Raw genomic sequence first — 17,703 nt, 5'->3', positions numbered from 1 at the left:
GAATTTTCTTCATCTGGTTAAGCCATTATTCTAAGATGGATTCAGACTGGGAACAAGAGTATAAACTTTGGAAAAACTGGCCCTTAGGCTCTGTGACTGTCATCACATACAGCAGACAAGGGAGTGAACTTAGAGGATGAAATTAGAGTTTTAAGGTTGTTCTCCGAAGGCCTGCGTAGCTCAGCCCCACTTGTTGAATAGCTCCCTCGAGAGTTTTGTAAGAATGTGGCTTCATTCCATAGTATACTTCCATGGTGGCCACTGGGGAGGAGTCTATCTTCTCGGAACAGTTAGCTCTTTCGTTATGTTCTTGGACACCCCTGCTACCCCTAAAAAGAAGTGTATCTGGCTACTGAGAAATTCTATCATTCACAGAACAGACATTTTCTGGGCGGGAGCGGGCAGCTATGATTAGTGAGGGGAGGAGCCTGAAGATCGGAAGGTGGGAAAGGGTGACCATAACCCAGGGGAGCACAGTCAGGCCTGGGAGGAGTTACCAATCATGACACTTTGAAGGAAGAATCAAGATCTGTTGATTACAAGATATTCTTGTATTAGTCTGGCTTCCCATGCAACAACTATACACCAGGTGCTGGGTTGGTGGTGAGGGGTTAGAAAGATGATTTTAGCCTGGAGCTTGCCTTCTGGGAGCTGACAGTCTTATAAAGGAAATAAGACAAACCAAACATAGCTCCAATTCCAGACAAAGAAGAAAAGGAGACTATGGGTCAGGGCAGGTTTCCTGGAGGTGAGGGGCCGAGCTGGGCTTTCAAGAGTGGGGGTGTCTGAGAGTGCTAGTGAAGAATGACACTAGGGTTTTGACTTAGCAGTACTAGTGACAGAAATGGGCAAATCTGCTGGGATTAGAGCATGTGGTCCAAATGTAGGTGGAAAGGAGTCCTTCAGTTCCTGGTCTTTGGTAAGTGGTTGATTTGGGGGTCACAAGGTGACATTTACAGGCATCAGAATGAATGGATTCTTAGGGAGGAGAGAGAGGAGGAAAGTTTCCGGTAGGAGCCAGTTCTTAGGGCTCCAAGGGAGGCAGACACCCAGGAGCAGCAGATGCCGTGTCCTGGGTAGGAACCCGAAGGGCCCAATGAAGTGCTTCCTTACTAGCAAGGCGGCTGTGATTGTTCTGGCCCCAAACATTCACCACTCAGGCCATCTCAGAGAAGCAAGAACCCAGGAGGTGTCAGCGGCCTCAGCCCAGAGGGGATCCAGGAGAGAGGGGCACGAATGCACCCCACCTGGTTCCCTCGTGGCGACTCCATCCTGCGGGCCCTGGGAATGCACAAGGTGGCTCCGGGGACCTTTCCGACAGCATTGTGGGTGACACTGGGATGGGTCTGAAAATGGTGTCGTCTCCTCCTTTTCTGGACCTCCCGTCTCCGACCAGGAGGCCTGTGGCCATCTCGGGGCGCAGGCAGGAGGCACTGGAAGCGGAAGCGAGTGGGGAGTCCGGGTAGAGGGAGTCGCCCACCTGACCGGCTTCGCCCCCTCCGGAGTCTGCTGCAGCTGAGGGCCCCAGACCAGCGATTCTAGAAGCAGGTCCGGGGCCGGGCAGTCCAATCGCTTCTCGCGGATTTCCCTCTGCTGGCGCGCAGCAGCGGCGCGTGGATTCGCGCGCGGGCTCGGGACGGCGCGAGCCCGGGCAGCGCGAGCCCCTGCGCGGCAGGGAGTGGCGCATGCGCGGGCGTCCTGCGAGCCCGCTGGGGCGAGCCGAGCCGCGGCGGCGCCGGGAGCCGGGCGGCGGAGCTGTGAGGAAGCAAGCTGCGGCACGGGAGCAGCGGCGACGGACAGGTGGCGAGCCTTCGCCCGCGCCTCCAGGGGCTGCTGGGCCACCCGCGGAGCCTCGCGGTCCAGACGTGGCGGGGGTGGCGGCGGCATCCCGGACGGCCTGTGAGGGATGCGCCGCCCACTGCCCCGCGCCGCCTGACCGTCCCCGCCTCGACTCGCGGTGCGCCACAGCCGGGCCCGCGGCCGTCCCCGCCGCGTTGTCGCCCGGTCGCCGCGCCCGCGGGGCCGCGCCCGGCACGGCCATGTGGACCCCCACGGAGGAGGAGAAATACGGCGTAGGTAGGTGAGGCTCAGGCCTGGCCGTGGCGGGTGTTCTGGGGGGTGCGCCCAGTTCCCGGCCCCGCCTGGATTCGCATCCTCGTGCCCCCGCCCCTGCCCGCAGGCTGTGCGGCCTCGGCGCGGGGCGAGCGCGGGGTAGGGGCAGGTGCGGGTGCGGGTGCGGGTGCGGGTGCGGGGGTGGGCGCGAGTCTCTGTGCAGAGAGGGCGGCAGGGGGCGCTGGCGGTGCGGCCTTGGCAGGTGCGGCCCGCGGGAGGGGTGGGCAAGGCCCGAGCAGTTGCCCGAGGTTTCTGGTGTGGGCCACGGGGCAATTTTACCCGAGAAACCAAATTCTGGGAATATGTTTTCTCCGCTCCAAAAGCTCGATTTTAATGAGTTTCCGCACCTGAATTGATGAGCCCGATGGCTGTTTATTTTTGGTCTGGAACCTTACAAGAAAACGGATGAAAAACGTTGACATCATTTTCCCAGTTCAAAAATTTGGACATTTGACTGCAAATGTTTGATCTGTTTTAATTTGTTTTGCCTTTAGTATTAGAAATAATACTTTACAATGGGAAATGTTTTTGGACATGTATCAATGTTTACACGGTTTTTTTTTTAAACCCTGTTTTCAGATGAGACCTTATTCCTCTTAGAAACCGTTTTTTAAATGTTGTAAGTGTTAAACTCCAGAAGCTAAATAATTCTTACAATATTCAACTTCTTTAAAGAGAATATTCAGTCATTTAAAGTATTGAATGTTTTACAATGTTAGCGTTTTGTGGCAATTACATGATAGAGTTAAGCCTCATTGCATCACCTATCATCTTGTTCAGTTAGAAACAGATTTAAAATGCTGAGTGTACAGGTTTTGTTTTTCCTAAGCTCGTAATGGAAAATTTTAGATAGGAAACCTGTCTAAACATAGATTTTTGTTTCCCATCTTTACTGCAATTTAATCAAGATTTAGTTCACAATTCACTACAAAATAACTTGAAACTGCAGTGGTAACGAATGTTTTGGAATGCTCTCAGGCAGGTTATCGTGTGAAAATTGAATTTATTTAAATTCGAGGACCAGCAGAGAGGTCTTCTATTCTGGTAGAAAATCTTGTTTTAAAAGGTAACTTTCTGAAACAACTAGCTATGTTAGGATGGAGGTGATAAAGGGAGCTCCGGTCCTAGAGTCTCTATTGAGAAGGAATTGAGAAATGATGCAAAGAGCTAGTATTCACCTCTAGGGACATTTTACCCCTTCTCTTAGAGTATTCTCTGAATACTGAGTTGATTCTGTGAAATGAGGAGTTGGTGGTTTATCTTCTCCATAACTCGCTCCCGGAACTGCTGAACTAGAATAACAAATAATTGATGTGAGTGGTCAACTCTCCAGTGGCACCCCATGATTGATTTTTTTGGAGGGGAGAGGAGCCGGTTTTTGGCGGGGGTGGGGGGGGCGTGGAGGGAGGAGCCCTTGAACAGTGGACAAAGTGGAATTCAGAGTCCTAGCTTCTCTTTACTGGTGGTGTGGGCAAGTAATTTAACATCATTTAACATCAGTTTCTTAATGTATAAATTGGGGATAATGTTTACCTATCTTACAGGATTGTGAAAGTGAAATGAGAACATGCTGAATGCTTAATAGTTTCTTCTTTTGCCTTAGTATTTAGACTAATAACACTAAGTGTGTTAGTTCTGAGACAGAGCCAATGCAAGGTAATCAAGATAGGTACATGTGAATCTCAAAGCACTAGGATTTGGTGTGTGATTTACCCAGCAAGATGCAACGAAATTCTTGCATTTCTAGGACTGTGTGTTTAGCTTTAGAAAAATTGTTATTCCCTTTGGAGGGCCACAGCATTGGGCTCAGGGCAGAGCTTAAATGCTTGCTAAATGAGAGAGACAGTTACACTGAAGACATTTTCATAGCAGCTGTGGTTTAGCATAACTTAGATGCCTTTTCTACCAAACCAAGCAACTCTCTATTTATCTCACAGTCTTCTACTGTCCCTGCCTTAGTTATGATCTAAAAGTTTTTGTGTAAATTGTTTAAAACTCAGGACACATTTTTTTTCGTAAGGATGTTAGGGCTACACTTCTAGACCTTTTCATAAAATCCACTTTATAAAGTAGCTTATACATTATACTTATGAGAAAAATAGTCAATTAAAATGGCGTTTTTGCTGCATCATTTAATTGCTATGAGGGCTAGCTTGAAAATACAACCATTATCATTTTCCTGTGAGAAAATGTTTGAGTTTCAGCTTTGATTTTTATGACTAACTTGGAGCACAGATTTCTGTCTCTGTTTGTCAACCTATAATCACATTGCAAGGAGGGAAACCCCTTACACTTACTTCCTACCAATTTGGAGAAATTTGTGGAGGAGGGCCTCGAGGGCCTCCTTTTGCCCTGATGTTAGTGAGGGAAGGAGTCCCCTGTTGCAGCAGTACAAAGGGTTTTTTCCACTGCAGCTGTTCATTTGTATTTGACATTGGTAAGGCTTTGAGATCCTGTAGTAATATCTTACTAAATTTTTTATAATATAGGAATTCTTTACAGGTTATAACATGACTGAATTGTTTGGTTTATTCATTTAGGATGAGGTGATGACTGAGCTCCCCTTTCCATTGTAATATTCTGTGAGTGACTTTAGGCAGTGTGGAGGACATTATCCTTTTCTGAGGGTCAGTGATAGGCCTGTCAGTGTGCCCGGGACTCTCACTCAGGTAACCCCATGTCGATTCCCAGAGTAGTCGTAATGTTATCGTTATTACACAGATACAGAAACTAGATCCCAAAGGTTGTTAATTTTTTTTTTTGTCCTTCAACGATTGTATATTTTCCTTAATTTTCTTCTTGGCAGTGGGCAGTATTTTGTGAAATACTTGACTGTCTTGCTTTCTTCTCTGGTACTGTAAGGTACTGTTCTTTACTGTACCCGTTCGCCCATGTTTTGACTTCTTATATCCCTTTCCCTCTTAGAGAATCTCTGCTTTCCTTTCTGTTGCCATGAATGCTTGGAAAATCCTGCATCCTTCCATTCTTTATTCTACCTTTCCAAGAAGCTTCCTGCTCTAAAGTGTATTAGGTGAGAAAAATCCAGCTATTTTTGTGAAACACCTGTCTTTCCCTATACTGACTGTACCCAGAGTACCAAATATAGAATACAAAAACCAAGAAAATACTTTTCTCACCCTCTAACAGGAGCAACAGCAGGAGCAGCAAACACCAACAATTTTTAAAACAAGAATGTTTGTAATTACACTCCTTGAATAGAAAAGTGGTAAAGGTTTGAGTACATAGATATTAGTTTGACGTCTTAGAAGTGGAAGCTGCTTCAGAAGGTCATCTTGTTTATTCTGCTGCTGTCATGAATGTCATGAAGGCAATGTTTTTTTTTTTTTTTGAGAGATGGGGTCCTGCTCTTATCATCCAGGCTGGAGTACACCGGCATGATCATAGCTCACTGCAGTCTTGAACTCCTGGGCTCAAGCGATCCCCCCGCAGCAGTCTCCCAAGTAACTGGGACTTCAGTTGTTTACCACCTTGCCTGTCTAATTTTTTTTTTTTCTTTTTTTGAGACGGAGTCTCGCTCTGTCGCGCAGGCTGGAGTGCAGTGGCGTGATCTCGGCTCACTGCAAGCTCCGCCTCCCGGGTTCATGCCATTCTCCTGCCTCAGCCTCCCGAGTAGCTGGGACTACAGGCGCCCGCCACCATGCCTGGCTAATTTTGTTTTTGTATTTTTAGTAGAGACAAGGTTTCACCATGTTAGCCGGGATGGCCTCAATCTCCTGACCTCGTGATCTGCTCGCCTCGGCCTCCCGAAGTGCTGGGATTACAGGCCCGAGCCACCGCGCCCAGCCTTGCCTGTCTAATTTTTAAATTTTAATTAAAAAAATTTTTTTTTAGTGACATGGTCTTGCTATGTTGCCCAGGCTTGTCTCAAACTGCTGGCTTCAAGCTATCCTCCCACCTCAGCCTCCCGAGTCACTGGGATTATACCTGTGAGCCGCTGTGCCTAGCTAAGGCAAATTTTTAAATAATTTAGGGCATTTATTGCTTATTTTTTCTAAATCCCTTTTAGTAGAACATGAAAAATTTTTCTCATTACCAATCTGAAGACCTTACATTTTAGTTTTGTAATGTTATATTTATTTTTTCCTATTTAAAAAGTAATCCATATTTTATGCATTTTTACCTAACTTCCTTTTAGTTAGGTTTCCCCAGATAGGGAAGAAAAGCACTTAAAAACAAACAAACAAACAAATCCTGAGTCCTTAAAAGAAACTTGTAAAGATCCTGTGGTGCAGGAAAAGAATCTGAAGGTGGGGAGGTAATAGATCCTTGAAACCAGATGTGAAAGAATTACTGTTCAAAAAATTTGAGTGAATTTGTTGGTAAATGGACTAGAACTCACCGAAATAGTCTGAAGACAGTGTGCTCTTTAGTTATTTATTCAGTGAGGGAAGCCCAACCTTTGCAACCTCTGGAAGGGCCCCAATACCCCTTTAGAGGTAAAGACATCATCCACTAGGGGTAGGAAAGATTTCATATACCTATGACTTTATTTTGTTCTGAAAAGTGAGGATGTGCTTGATGTCTTGTTTAGTGTTTATGGGGAACTTCCTCATTCATGATTGTACTTGAGCTTTATACTGTATCACTGCCTCTGCCCCCTTTTTTAAACAGATGAGAAAGAAGCTTTAGCTAGAGAAATTAAGTAACTGATCTAAGATACATTAGATAGTAAGTGCTGAGAGATTTGAACCTAGGACTTTGAGATGCCCAGCCACAGATTGTATTATTACACTGTGTCCTCTGAAAGGAATTTGTCAGTAGTATATGACTCTGGCTTGGAAGATGAGACATACTCTACAGTTTTCAAGTTAAATTGGATAGTTATATTTAAGGAATTTTATTTCTGTGTTGGACTTTTTTTTTTCTTTTTTTTCTTTTTTTTTTTTTTTTTCAGACAGAGTCTTGCTGTGATGCCCAGGCTGGAGTGCAATGGTGTGATCTCGGCTCACTGCAACCTTCACTTCCTGGGTTCAAGAGATTCTTTTGTCTCAGCCTCCCGAGTAGCTGGGATTACAGGTGTGTGCAGCCACGCCTGGATAATTCTTTTCTATTTTTAGTAGAGATGGGGTTTCACCATATTGGCCAGGCTGGTCTCGAGCTCCTGACCTCAAGTGATCTGCCCTTCTTGACCTCTCAAAGTGCTAGGATTACAGGCATGAGCCACTGCACCCTGCTTTTTTTTTTTTTTTTTTTTTTTTTTAAGATGGGGTCTTGCTATGTCACCCAGGCTTGTGTGCTATGGCATGATCATAGCTCACAGTAACCTTGAACTCCTGGGCTCAAGCCATCCTCTCCAGTAGCTAGGACAACAGGTCCATGCCACCATGCCCAGCTAATTTTTAATTTTTTTTTATAGAGACTGGGTCTTGCCATTTTGCTCAGGCTGGTGTTGAGCTCCTGGCCTCAAGAGACCCTCCCTCCTGGGGAGTGGCGGGTTTACAGGTATGAGCCACTGTGCCCAGCGTGTTGCCTACTTTTTAATGGGATTATTTGGTTTTGCTGTTGAGTTCCTTGTATATTCTGTATAGTAGTCCCTTATCAGATAAATAGTTTGCAAATATTTTCTCCCATTCTGTAGGTTGTCTCTTTACTCTGCTTGTTTCCTTTGCTGTGCAGAAGCTTTTAGTTTAATGTAGCCTCGTTTGTCTATTTTTGTTTTTGTCACCTGTGCTTTTGAGGTCTTAGTCATAAAATCTTTGCCTAGACGAATGTCCTGAAGCATTTTCCCTATGTTTTCTTTTAGTAGTTTTATGGTTTTGGGTTTTATGTTTAAGTTTTTAATCGTCTTAAGTCTATTCAGTAGACTCAGATTTCTAGTTCATTTTATCATGCAGTATTAGAATATGATTTAGAAACATTAAGCTAAATTGTAAACATGGCACCTAATTCTGTGTAGTATTAGATGCATTCTGAAGCAGGACAGTCTCAAAAGAATGGTCATTGAGGTTGAAAGTACTTTACCTTCATAGCATTTTTTTACATTGGTGCTAAATTTTAATTTTTAATAGTTTGTATTTTGAGTTTTTTAAAATTTTTGTGTCTTTATTCTTTAAGAATGATCTGAAATTATTCCCAACATGTAAGCATTGTTGGGTATGCTATATTAGGATTTTAATTCCAATGTTATGCTTTTATTGTAATGAACAAGCCAAACCTGTTTATGATTATGCATTTAAGTGTTTTGCATACCCCCTTTTGACAGCTTTTGCATGGAGAAACAAGTATTTTTTTCACATAAAGGCTCTTAAAACCTTAATTTTTTTTTATACATCACCAAATTATTTTAGCTAAGTACTTGCAGTTGATTTGCTATATCACACCTTAGGATACTCTAGTAAAGATAATTGCTATGTTGGGAAATGTCATTCAGAAGCTTCCCGTTTTCCTGCTTATCTACAGTGGAATAAAATCCCATCCTCCTACTTTAATATGATTCACCCTCTCCCTTCGGAACTCATTCATGAGCTCTTGCTAATAAGTGAGAACCAACATGATAGAAGAATTAGAGTGTGATAAACACAGAACTTGATAATACTGATTTAGTACCATACCTTCAACAGATATGTATTTGGCCTATATTCAAACGTATCTATTGCCAATGCCCTCACCACTTTTTGGGACAGCCCATTTTATTGTTAGCTGTAATGAGAACATTCTTCCTTATTGAGTAGAATAATGACTCCCTGTAGTTTCTTATAAGTCCTTGTTCTGTGCCTTTATATAAATAACTTGCATCATAGCTCTTCAGTAAGTCATAAACTTTAGAACTCTAAGAAATCTTAGAGATAATATGGTTTAAGGCCCCAGAGCTAAGACTAATTGGAACAGCTAGCATTCATTGTTTATCATGTATCCAGCACTTTCATGTTATGGTTCAAATTCACATGTTCAGCCTCATCCACTGACTTGTTAATACTTTACACTTTAGCCAAACTGAACTTTCCCCAGGTTCTTCTGTTTGTACTTAACTTATAACTAGTGCCGCCATGTCCCAGGACCATTAAACACTTATTTGCTGCATCATGTCTTTGTTCATATTGTTCCTTCTACATAGAATGCCTTTCCCCCACATTTTCATTTCTTAAATTATTTCCAGCCTGCCAAGACTTCTCTCATATATTCTTATCTCTGTAAATCCTTTCCTAGATTCTTGGCCCTACCCCCTCTTTCTCCAACCAGATATATTTTATTCTGTTAAATCCTGTTATACTTTGTACTTTATAGTGGTATATTTACTTTATCCTCTTCATTAGACTAATGTCTTTCCAACTTTTGACTATGACCTACAATAAAAAATATATTTAAAATTCTTATCTTGGGCCAGGCACAGTGGCTCATGTCGGTATTTCCAGCACTTTGGGAGGCCTAGGTGGGTGGATCACTTGAGGTCAGGAGTTCGAGACCAGCCTGGTCAACATAGTGAAACCCTGCCTCTACTAAAAATACAAAAATTAGCTGGGCGTGGTGGCACATGCCTGTAATCCCAGCTACTTGGGAGGCTGAAGCAGGAGAATCGCTAGAACCTGGGAGGCGGAGGTTGTAGTGAGCTGAGATCGCGCCATTGCACTCCAGCCTGGGTGACAGAGTAAGACTCCGTGATCCTCCCAAAGTGTTGGGATTACAGGCGTGAGCCACCGTGCCTGGTCTATCTTTGCATTCTTGGCAGACACACCTCAGAACCAGGTGTGCAGAAGGTTTTACACACATATTTGTAACACTGAATTGGACATTTTTGTTAATGTGGTATAAAGACTGATTTTCGGAGACTTCTGAGCTGCCATTTCACACTAATTGCTCATACTGAATTTATAACAACTCTAGGTCTTATTTCATATGAACTGAAGTAAAGCTATATCCCCTCCATCCTGAACTTGTGTGATTGATATTAAACAGAAATGTAAAATTTTAGTTTCATTTAAAAATATTTTATATTTCTGTTAACATTAACACTGTATTTGGCTCATGAGTACAACCTGTCAAATCTTTTTGAAGCTGAAGTTTGTAATCCAAGATATTACTATATTTTCTTTGAACCTTTATGCAGTTGATAAGCCTGTCTTCTATGTTTTTCCAAGTGGCTAATAAAAATATTGGACAGGAGAGGAAGAAAATTTTATTGTCCTAGAGGGAAATTATGTCTAGTGTATAAACAAGTAGTGTTTGCAGTGTTGTGATTTGAATGCAGATTATCTGTATGAACATTTTATGATAGCGCCAGCTGTACCACCTTTGTGAACTTGAAAATGTTTGGGGTTAGGATGGCCTCCTTAGCCTTAGTTCATGGCTATGGTGTTTTAACAAGGGGGAAAGATGCTGCTAAAAAGTCTGTGTGGACTTACTAAAGCACGGGGAGTGAGAAAGAAATATCAGCATTGAAAAGATGTTAACCTCATTTTCATCTTCCTGTACAGGAGGAAGGGTGGCACTAAACTTTTCTCAGAGTTTTGTTTCTGACATTCTCTCCACATTTTCTCTCCCCTCCCCTCCCTGCTCTCCTCTCCCCCACCCCCCCACTCCCTCTCCCCTCTCCCATCTCCTCTCTCCTCTTGGCTGATCTTGAACTCCTGACCTCAAGTGATTTGCCTGCCTTGACCTCCCGAAGTGTTGAGATTACAGGTGTGAGCCACCGTGCCGGGTCTCTCTCCACATTTTCTATACTCTAGATATGCTGGACAACTCACCCTTTTCCAGACAGGACTATAATATTCCTACCTTTATTGCTTTACTCAGGGTGTTGTTATATCATTGGAATTCCATGATTCCCTTTCTCTGCTTGGGGGATGTTAACTGAAAAAGCTCAAATGTCATCTCTTTTTTATGCCTTTCCCTACTCTGCCTGATACAAATAAGCATTGCTGCTTCTACTGCAGTTGGTACCAACCTCTAGTATGGCATTTATCCTTTTAGATCATGCTTAATTTCATCTCTTCCTCAGGGACTGAGTTTCTTGAGGATAAGGAACTTTGTCTTCATGTTTGTATCGTCAGGACCTAGTTCATAGTGAGTGACTGGTGAATGCTTAATTAAGAGTCCAACCTAGTGAAGAATTTTATTTTGTTTTATTAATCCTGATGGTATTTTAAAAGGCAGGCTATAAACCTAATAATATTTGATTGTTAGAAATTTGTGACATCATGAGTATACTTTTTTTCTCTTGGCCTTTCTCTTTCTTGAGCCTGTTAGAGAGGCTTAGTGCCTATGGCTGAGTTCAGATGACAGATTTTGAGTGGGAGCCTTAGGATTCCAGTATGAATCCCTCTCTCTCACCTACAGTTTCACAGTCATCACAACAGTGATCCAGAAATCTTACAGCAGGTAATTGGGATGCAGTTTGAACTTATCCCAACAATACTTCTTTTATTTGACATCTTTGGGGAATGCTGTGTTTTGGATGAGTGACTTTTCCAGAGGACTCAAGGTTAAACCTTTAAGAGCACCAAGAAGAGATTTTGTCTATTTCTGTTAGATTTTTTTTCTAAAATATGACATATCTAGTCTTTTCTATATGTGAATTCAATATCTTGAATACATATGAGCTTTTTATTTTCCTATGCAACATTTCCTTCTGATTACATAACATATATATCATTACAGAAATGTCACTAAATACAGAAAAACATACAAAAAAGAACATAAAGGTGATGTCTTATTTTCATTACCCAGACAACCCCTTTCAACATATTGTCATATCTTTTTAGGTTTTTTTTGTATATACATTTAAGTAGGCATTTAAAATAAATTTGGAACCGTACTGCTTATATTGTCTTATAATTTACTTTTATTTTAAGTCTATTATACTTTGAACATGTTCCTATATCTGGATTCTTCACTCTTTTAAGACTGCCGTTCTGTAATACAGATACACTATCCTTTACTTTCCTACTTTTGAGCAGTTGGTTGTTTGAAATTAACTGTTGCCAGATTGTCCTCCAGGACAGTGAGGGTACTTGTTTTCTGCATTTTTGTTATAGTAGGGCATTATTTCCTCCACAGACTTGGATTTTGAAAAATTTCAAAATTGATACATGCTTGAGAGGAATAAATCCTCAAGCATGACAAAAGTAAAAGGTCCCCTACTACCAGTTCTGCTTCTTGAGTATCAATTGTTTAACTGAGTTTCTAGTGATTTGACATTATTAATACAAACAAGTGATTATGAGGGTTATGGTGTTAATACAGGGATATTTGTTTCTTCCTCATTGATATCTATAGGAAAATTGCTAGTTCCAGTGAGTGTATGCTTCAGGATGAAGTTCTCATTAGATCTCCTTGTAGCTGGACTTGCCACACCATTATGGCGTGTTAAGTCACCATCCTGACACAAAAACCCTGGAATAATTATATGAAAACTGGAACCGTTATTATCAAATCCTTTTTCTCCAGTGGTTAGAGCATGAAAGTTTTCTGCTGTCTTTGGAACTTTGTCTGCAAACAGCTCAAGGGAGACGTGGCTCAAGGTCTGTCCGTGGCCTAGAACACGGTGGGGTTGACCGTGGCTGGTGGCAGGGAGCTTTGGGGGGCAGTGGTGTCTCCAAAGCCTTGCCCATTTTCTAATTGAGTTATTTGGTTTTTTGTTGTTGAGTTGTAGGAGTTCTTTATATTTTTTGGATATTAATCCTTTATACAGCAGTCTCCAACCTTTTTGACTCCAGGGACTGGTTTTGTGGAAGGTAGTTGTTCCATGGACAGGATGAGGGAATGGTTTCAGGATGATTCAAGTGCGTTACATTTATTGTGTACTTTATTTCTATTTTTATTACATTGTAATATATAATGAAATAATTATACAACTCACCATGATGTAGAATCAATGGGAGCCCTGAACTTGTTTTCCTGCAACTAGATGGTCCCATCTGGGGGTGACGGAAGACAGTGACACCAGAAGTGTGTTGCTTATGTCCAGTCAATGCCTTAATCTCGCTTTGGTTGCCATCACTGCAGAAAACTCTGCTGCACAAAAATAGGATGTTGGAAGTGGAAGTAGGCTTTTCAGTGCTTTTGTGGCAATCTCAGGATATTCCGCCTTGACTTTAATCCAGAATGTATGGAGATTTGAAGTTGTCGCAAACATATTATTAAGGCTATTGTCATTTGTGATCTCAAGCAGTTGATCCTCTTCTAGCATGCACAAAGTCAGCTCACCTGGTTTATTCACAGATGAGTCGTGGATCTATTCCTTCCCAGTTTGGGGGTCTTTTGTGGTTGGGAAGTAATGCTCAGACTCTTTTGAAAGCTGAGATACGTGATCATGCAGCAGCTGGGAAAAAGAAGGCCCTGGCTCAGTCTCTTTTAAAATCTCTGCTCGCCGAGCATGGTGGCTCACACCTATAATCTCAGCACTTTGGGAGGCTGAGGCAGGTGGATCACCTGAGGTCAGGAGTTTGAGACCAGCCTGGCCAACATGGTGAAACCCCATCTCTACTAAAAATACAAAAATTAGCTGGGCGTGGTGGCATGCACCTGTAGTCCCAGCTACTGGGGAGGCTGAGGCAGGAGAATTGTTTGAACCTGGGAGGTGGAGGCTGCAGTGAGCCAGGATTGCGCCACCGCACTCCAGCCTGGACAACAGAGCAAGACTCCATCTCAAAAAACAAACAAAAAAGGCCGGTCCTGGTGGCTCATGCTTGTAATCCCAGCACTTTGGGAAGCTGAGGTGGGTGGATCACTTGAGGTCAGGCGTTCGAGACCAGCCTGGCCAACAAGGTGAATCCCCATCTCTACTAAAAATATAAAAAATCAGCTGGGTGTGGTGGTGCGTGCATGTAGTCCCAGCTACTTGGGAGGGTGAGGCAGGGGAATTGTTTGAACCTGGGAGGTGGAGGTTGCAGTGAGCCAAAATCACACCACTATACTCCAGCCTGGGTAACAGAGCGAGGCTCCGTCTCAAAAAAAAAAAAAAAAAAAAAAAAATGCTGGGCACAGTGACTCACTCCTGTAATTCCAGCACTTTGGGAGGCCAAGGTGGGAGGATCACTTGAGGTCAGGAGTTCGAGACCAGCCTGGCCAACATGGTGAAACCCCATCTCTGCTAAAAATACAAAAATTAGCTGGGCATGGTGGCGGATGTCTGTAATCCCAGCTACTCGGGAGGCTGAGGCAGGAGAATCACTTGAACCCGGGAGGAGGAGGAGGTTGCAGTGAGCCAAGATCATGCCACTGCACTCCAGCCTGGGCAACACAGTGAGACTCCATCACACACACACAAAAATCTCTGCTAAATCCCAGTGTTCACTCATTGCCCTCATAATTCCAGTTTGGCTTCGAATGCAGCCATTTTATCTGCTGATTTGAACACAGTTGTTGTTCTCCCTTGAAGTGACAGATTGAGCAGGTTGAATATGTCACACAAGCAGTTTGTGACCCATTCTGTGTCACTGAAATGTGCTGCCAGTAGTGACTGACTGTTTCTCTAAAAGAAATCACTGGAGCTGCTCTCATAACTCAAAAACTCTGGCCAGTGATCTACCTTTAGAAAGTCATCTCACTTCTGTATATAAGAGAGGACATGTATGCTCTGCGTCCATTTCCTCACAGAGCTGTGCAAATAGAATGAGCTAAGGGCATGTACTTTAATGTGGTTGATAATTTTAATCACATCCTGCAAAATGTTAAGTTCAGGCGACATTTTTTGGTCATTTTTTGACACAGTGCATAGACTCACATTCCGAAGTGACCTCTTTGACCTGAGTAGTGAAATTAGAAAGCTGTCCAGTCATGGCAGCCATTCCATCTATGCATATACTGACACAAAATGACCAGTTCAGTTTTCCTAATATGTAATCATTCAAAGACTTGAATAGTTCTGCAGCTGTGGTGCTAGTTGGCAACAAAGGTGCACACAACATATCCTCATGTGCATCCTCCTGAAAACATATCGCACAAAAGCAAGCACTGTTGCCTTGTCAACACTGCTGGACTTGTTAACCTGGATTGCGTACCACAGTGACTCAATCCTCTCTTACAGTTGTACCTCGGTATCTTCTGCTATTTTATCTGTTTGTCTAATTATAGTACTAGCTGTAAGAGGAACATGTGCCACATTTTGAACTGCAGCCTCTCCTAAAAGTTCATGACAAATGTCCTCAGCAGCAGGCAGGATCAACTCTTCACCAATAGTAAAGGGCTTCTTAGTTTTAGTGATGTGGTTAGCCACTAAGAATGTGTCTCCAGTGCAGACACATTTGATGAAGCGGTGGCCTTCAATAATTGCTTCTGTTCTTAGTGTTTCATTTTTTTTCTTTTGAAAAACTCCAAAGGCTTGTCTTTTAATGCAGGGTGCTTGGTCTCTGTGTGGTGAGACAGTTTTGAAGGTTTCATGGCTTTGTTGGATAGCTGGTTGCCACATATACAAAGCACTTGGAGAATGTGAATCATTTGTTGCAATGAACCCGTAATTTAAGTAGGACTCTTGGTATTTTTATTAATTAATTAATTAATTATTTTGCGAGATGGAGTCTTGCTCTGTTGCCCAGGCTGGCGCGCAGTGGTGCAATCTCGGCTCGCTGCAACCTCTGCCTCCTGGGTTCAAGCGATTCTCCTGGCTCAGCCTCCTGAGTAGCTGGGATTATAGGTGCATGCCACCAAGCCCGACTAATTTTTGTATTTTTAATAGAGACAGAGTTTCGCCATGTTGGCTAGGCTGGTCTCAAACTCCTGACCTCAGGTGATCCTGTCCGCCTCGGCCTCTTAAAGTGCTGGGATTACAGGCATGAGCCACCATGCCTGGCTGGTATTTTCTTTTAAATGCAGCTTTCTTTATTGTTGGCATTCTTAGAATGTCTTAGAGTCTTCTGCTGTCTCATCATTGAGTCTTACCCCCTTTTCAAAGAAGCTCTCCAGTGATGTTTGTTTTTTACTCATTTTGGCTAGAGCTAGCTTGTGGGCTTACCAAAACTGTGACTGAGACAAGTGCACCATGTGGGAAAGAGGCATGGACTGTAAATAAAATAATGGGTGGGCTATTTGAGGAGTAAATTAAGTGTCGGATTGTGACTTAAAGCCTGCCACCAGATACAGCTGTGTTAAGTACATTAACTCACTTGCCACTGTAAAGCCTGCCATCTGATGCAGCTTAATTGTCACTTGCCACTCACTGATAGGGTTTCAGATGAGTCTGCAAGCAATTGATTGTCAAACCTAGTCTGTATTTGCAGCTGCTCCCCAGTGCCAGCATCATTGCCTCAGCTTCACCTCAGATCATCAGTGTATTAGTCTGTACTCACAGTGCTAATAAAGACATACTTGAGACTGGATGATTTATAAAGGAAAGAGGTTTAATTGACTTACAGTTCAGCATGCCTGGGGAGGCCTCAGGAAACTTACAATCATGGCAGAAGGGGAAGCAAACGTGTCCTTCTTCACATGGCAGCAGCAAGGAGAAGTGCTGAGCAAAAGGGGGAAAAGCCCCTTGTGAAACCATGAGATCTTGTGAGAACTCACCATCAGATCTTCATGAGAACAGCAACATGGGGGTAACCGGTCCCATGATTCAATTACCTGCCACCAGGTCCCTCCCATGACACATGGCGGATTATGGAAGATATAATTCAAGATAAGATTTGGGTAGGGACACAGTCAAACCATATCAGCCAGGCATTAGATTCTCATAAGGAGCATGCATCCTAGATCCCTTGCATGAGCAGTTCACAATAGGGTTCATCTAATGCTGCTGCTGATCTGACAGGAGGCGGAGCTCAAGTGGTAATGTGAGCAGTGGGGAGTGGCTGTAAATACATACCGATGAAGCTTTGCTTTACCCACTGCTCACCTCCTGCTGTGTGGCCTGGTTCCTAACGGGGATACAGCAGGGTTGGGGAGCCCTCCCTGCTTTATCAAATAGGTGACTTGGAAATATTTCTCCCATTCTGTGGTTGTCTTTTTGCTCACTTGGTAGTGTCTCGAGATGTATAAAAATTTTAAATTTTGATGAAGTCCAATTTATCTGTTTTTTTCTTTTGTTTGTACTTGTGGTGTCATGCTACGAAACTGTTGCCAAAGTCAGGATCATGAAGCTTTTCCCCTATGGTTGTTTATAATTCATTTTTATTGTGGCAAAACGTATGTAACATAAAATTTGCTATTTTTACCTTTTTTTTTTTTTTTCGGAGACAAAGTCTTGCTCTCTGTCCCAGGCTGGAGTGCAGTGATGCAGTTATAGTTCACTGTAGTCTCAAACTCTTGGGCTCAAGTGATCCTCTGCCTCAGCCTCACCAGTAGCTAGTACTATAGGCATGTGCCACCATGCCTGGCTAATTTTTAAAATTTTTTGTATGGATGGGGTCTTGCCATGTTGCCTAGGCTGGTCTCGAACCCTTGGCCTCAAGAGACCCTTCTACCTTGGCCTCCCAGAGAACTGGAGTTACAGGCATGAGCCATTGTGCCCTGCCCATTTTGAAGTATACAGTTCCATGGCATTAAGTATGTTCACATTGTTGTGTAACTGTCATCCACTGTCTATCTATGGAATTTTTTCGTCATCCCATACTGAAATTCTACACCAGTTAAATGATAACTCTTTATTCCCCTCACCCTGAACCCCTGGCAACTACTGTTCTACATTCATTCATTCAT

At 43.1% G+C, this 17,703-nt stretch overlaps 1 protein-coding gene across 5 annotated transcripts in view; it reads left to right on the top strand.

Annotated features, from left to right (window-relative positions):
• Positions 1-1,677: 1,677 nt before the first annotated feature.
• Positions 1,678-17,703, top strand: part of DOCK3 (dedicator of cytokinesis 3) — a 653,304-nt gene continuing 637,278 nt past the window's right edge. For 4 of the 5 annotated variants that reach the window (XM_030811683.1, XM_030811684.1, XM_030811682.1 and 1 more), the window contains exon 1: positions 1,678-2,076. In XM_030811683.1, coding sequence (XP_030667543.1) covers positions 1,686-2,076 — 391 coding nt within the window. In that variant the 5' untranslated portion in view covers positions 1,678-1,685. The remainder of the gene's footprint in view (positions 2,077-17,703) is intronic. The other variant, XM_030811685.1, reaches the window with a different exon arrangement.

The sequence above is a fragment of the Nomascus leucogenys genome, chromosome 4 (genome assembly GCF_006542625.1).
Source record: "Nomascus leucogenys isolate Asia chromosome 4, Asia_NLE_v1, whole genome shotgun sequence".
Classification (NCBI taxonomy): Eukaryota; Metazoa; Chordata; class Mammalia; order Primates; family Hylobatidae; genus Nomascus; species Nomascus leucogenys.
Note: the sequence above shows the minus strand (reverse complement) of the source record. Positions and strands in the feature narration are given on the sequence as shown.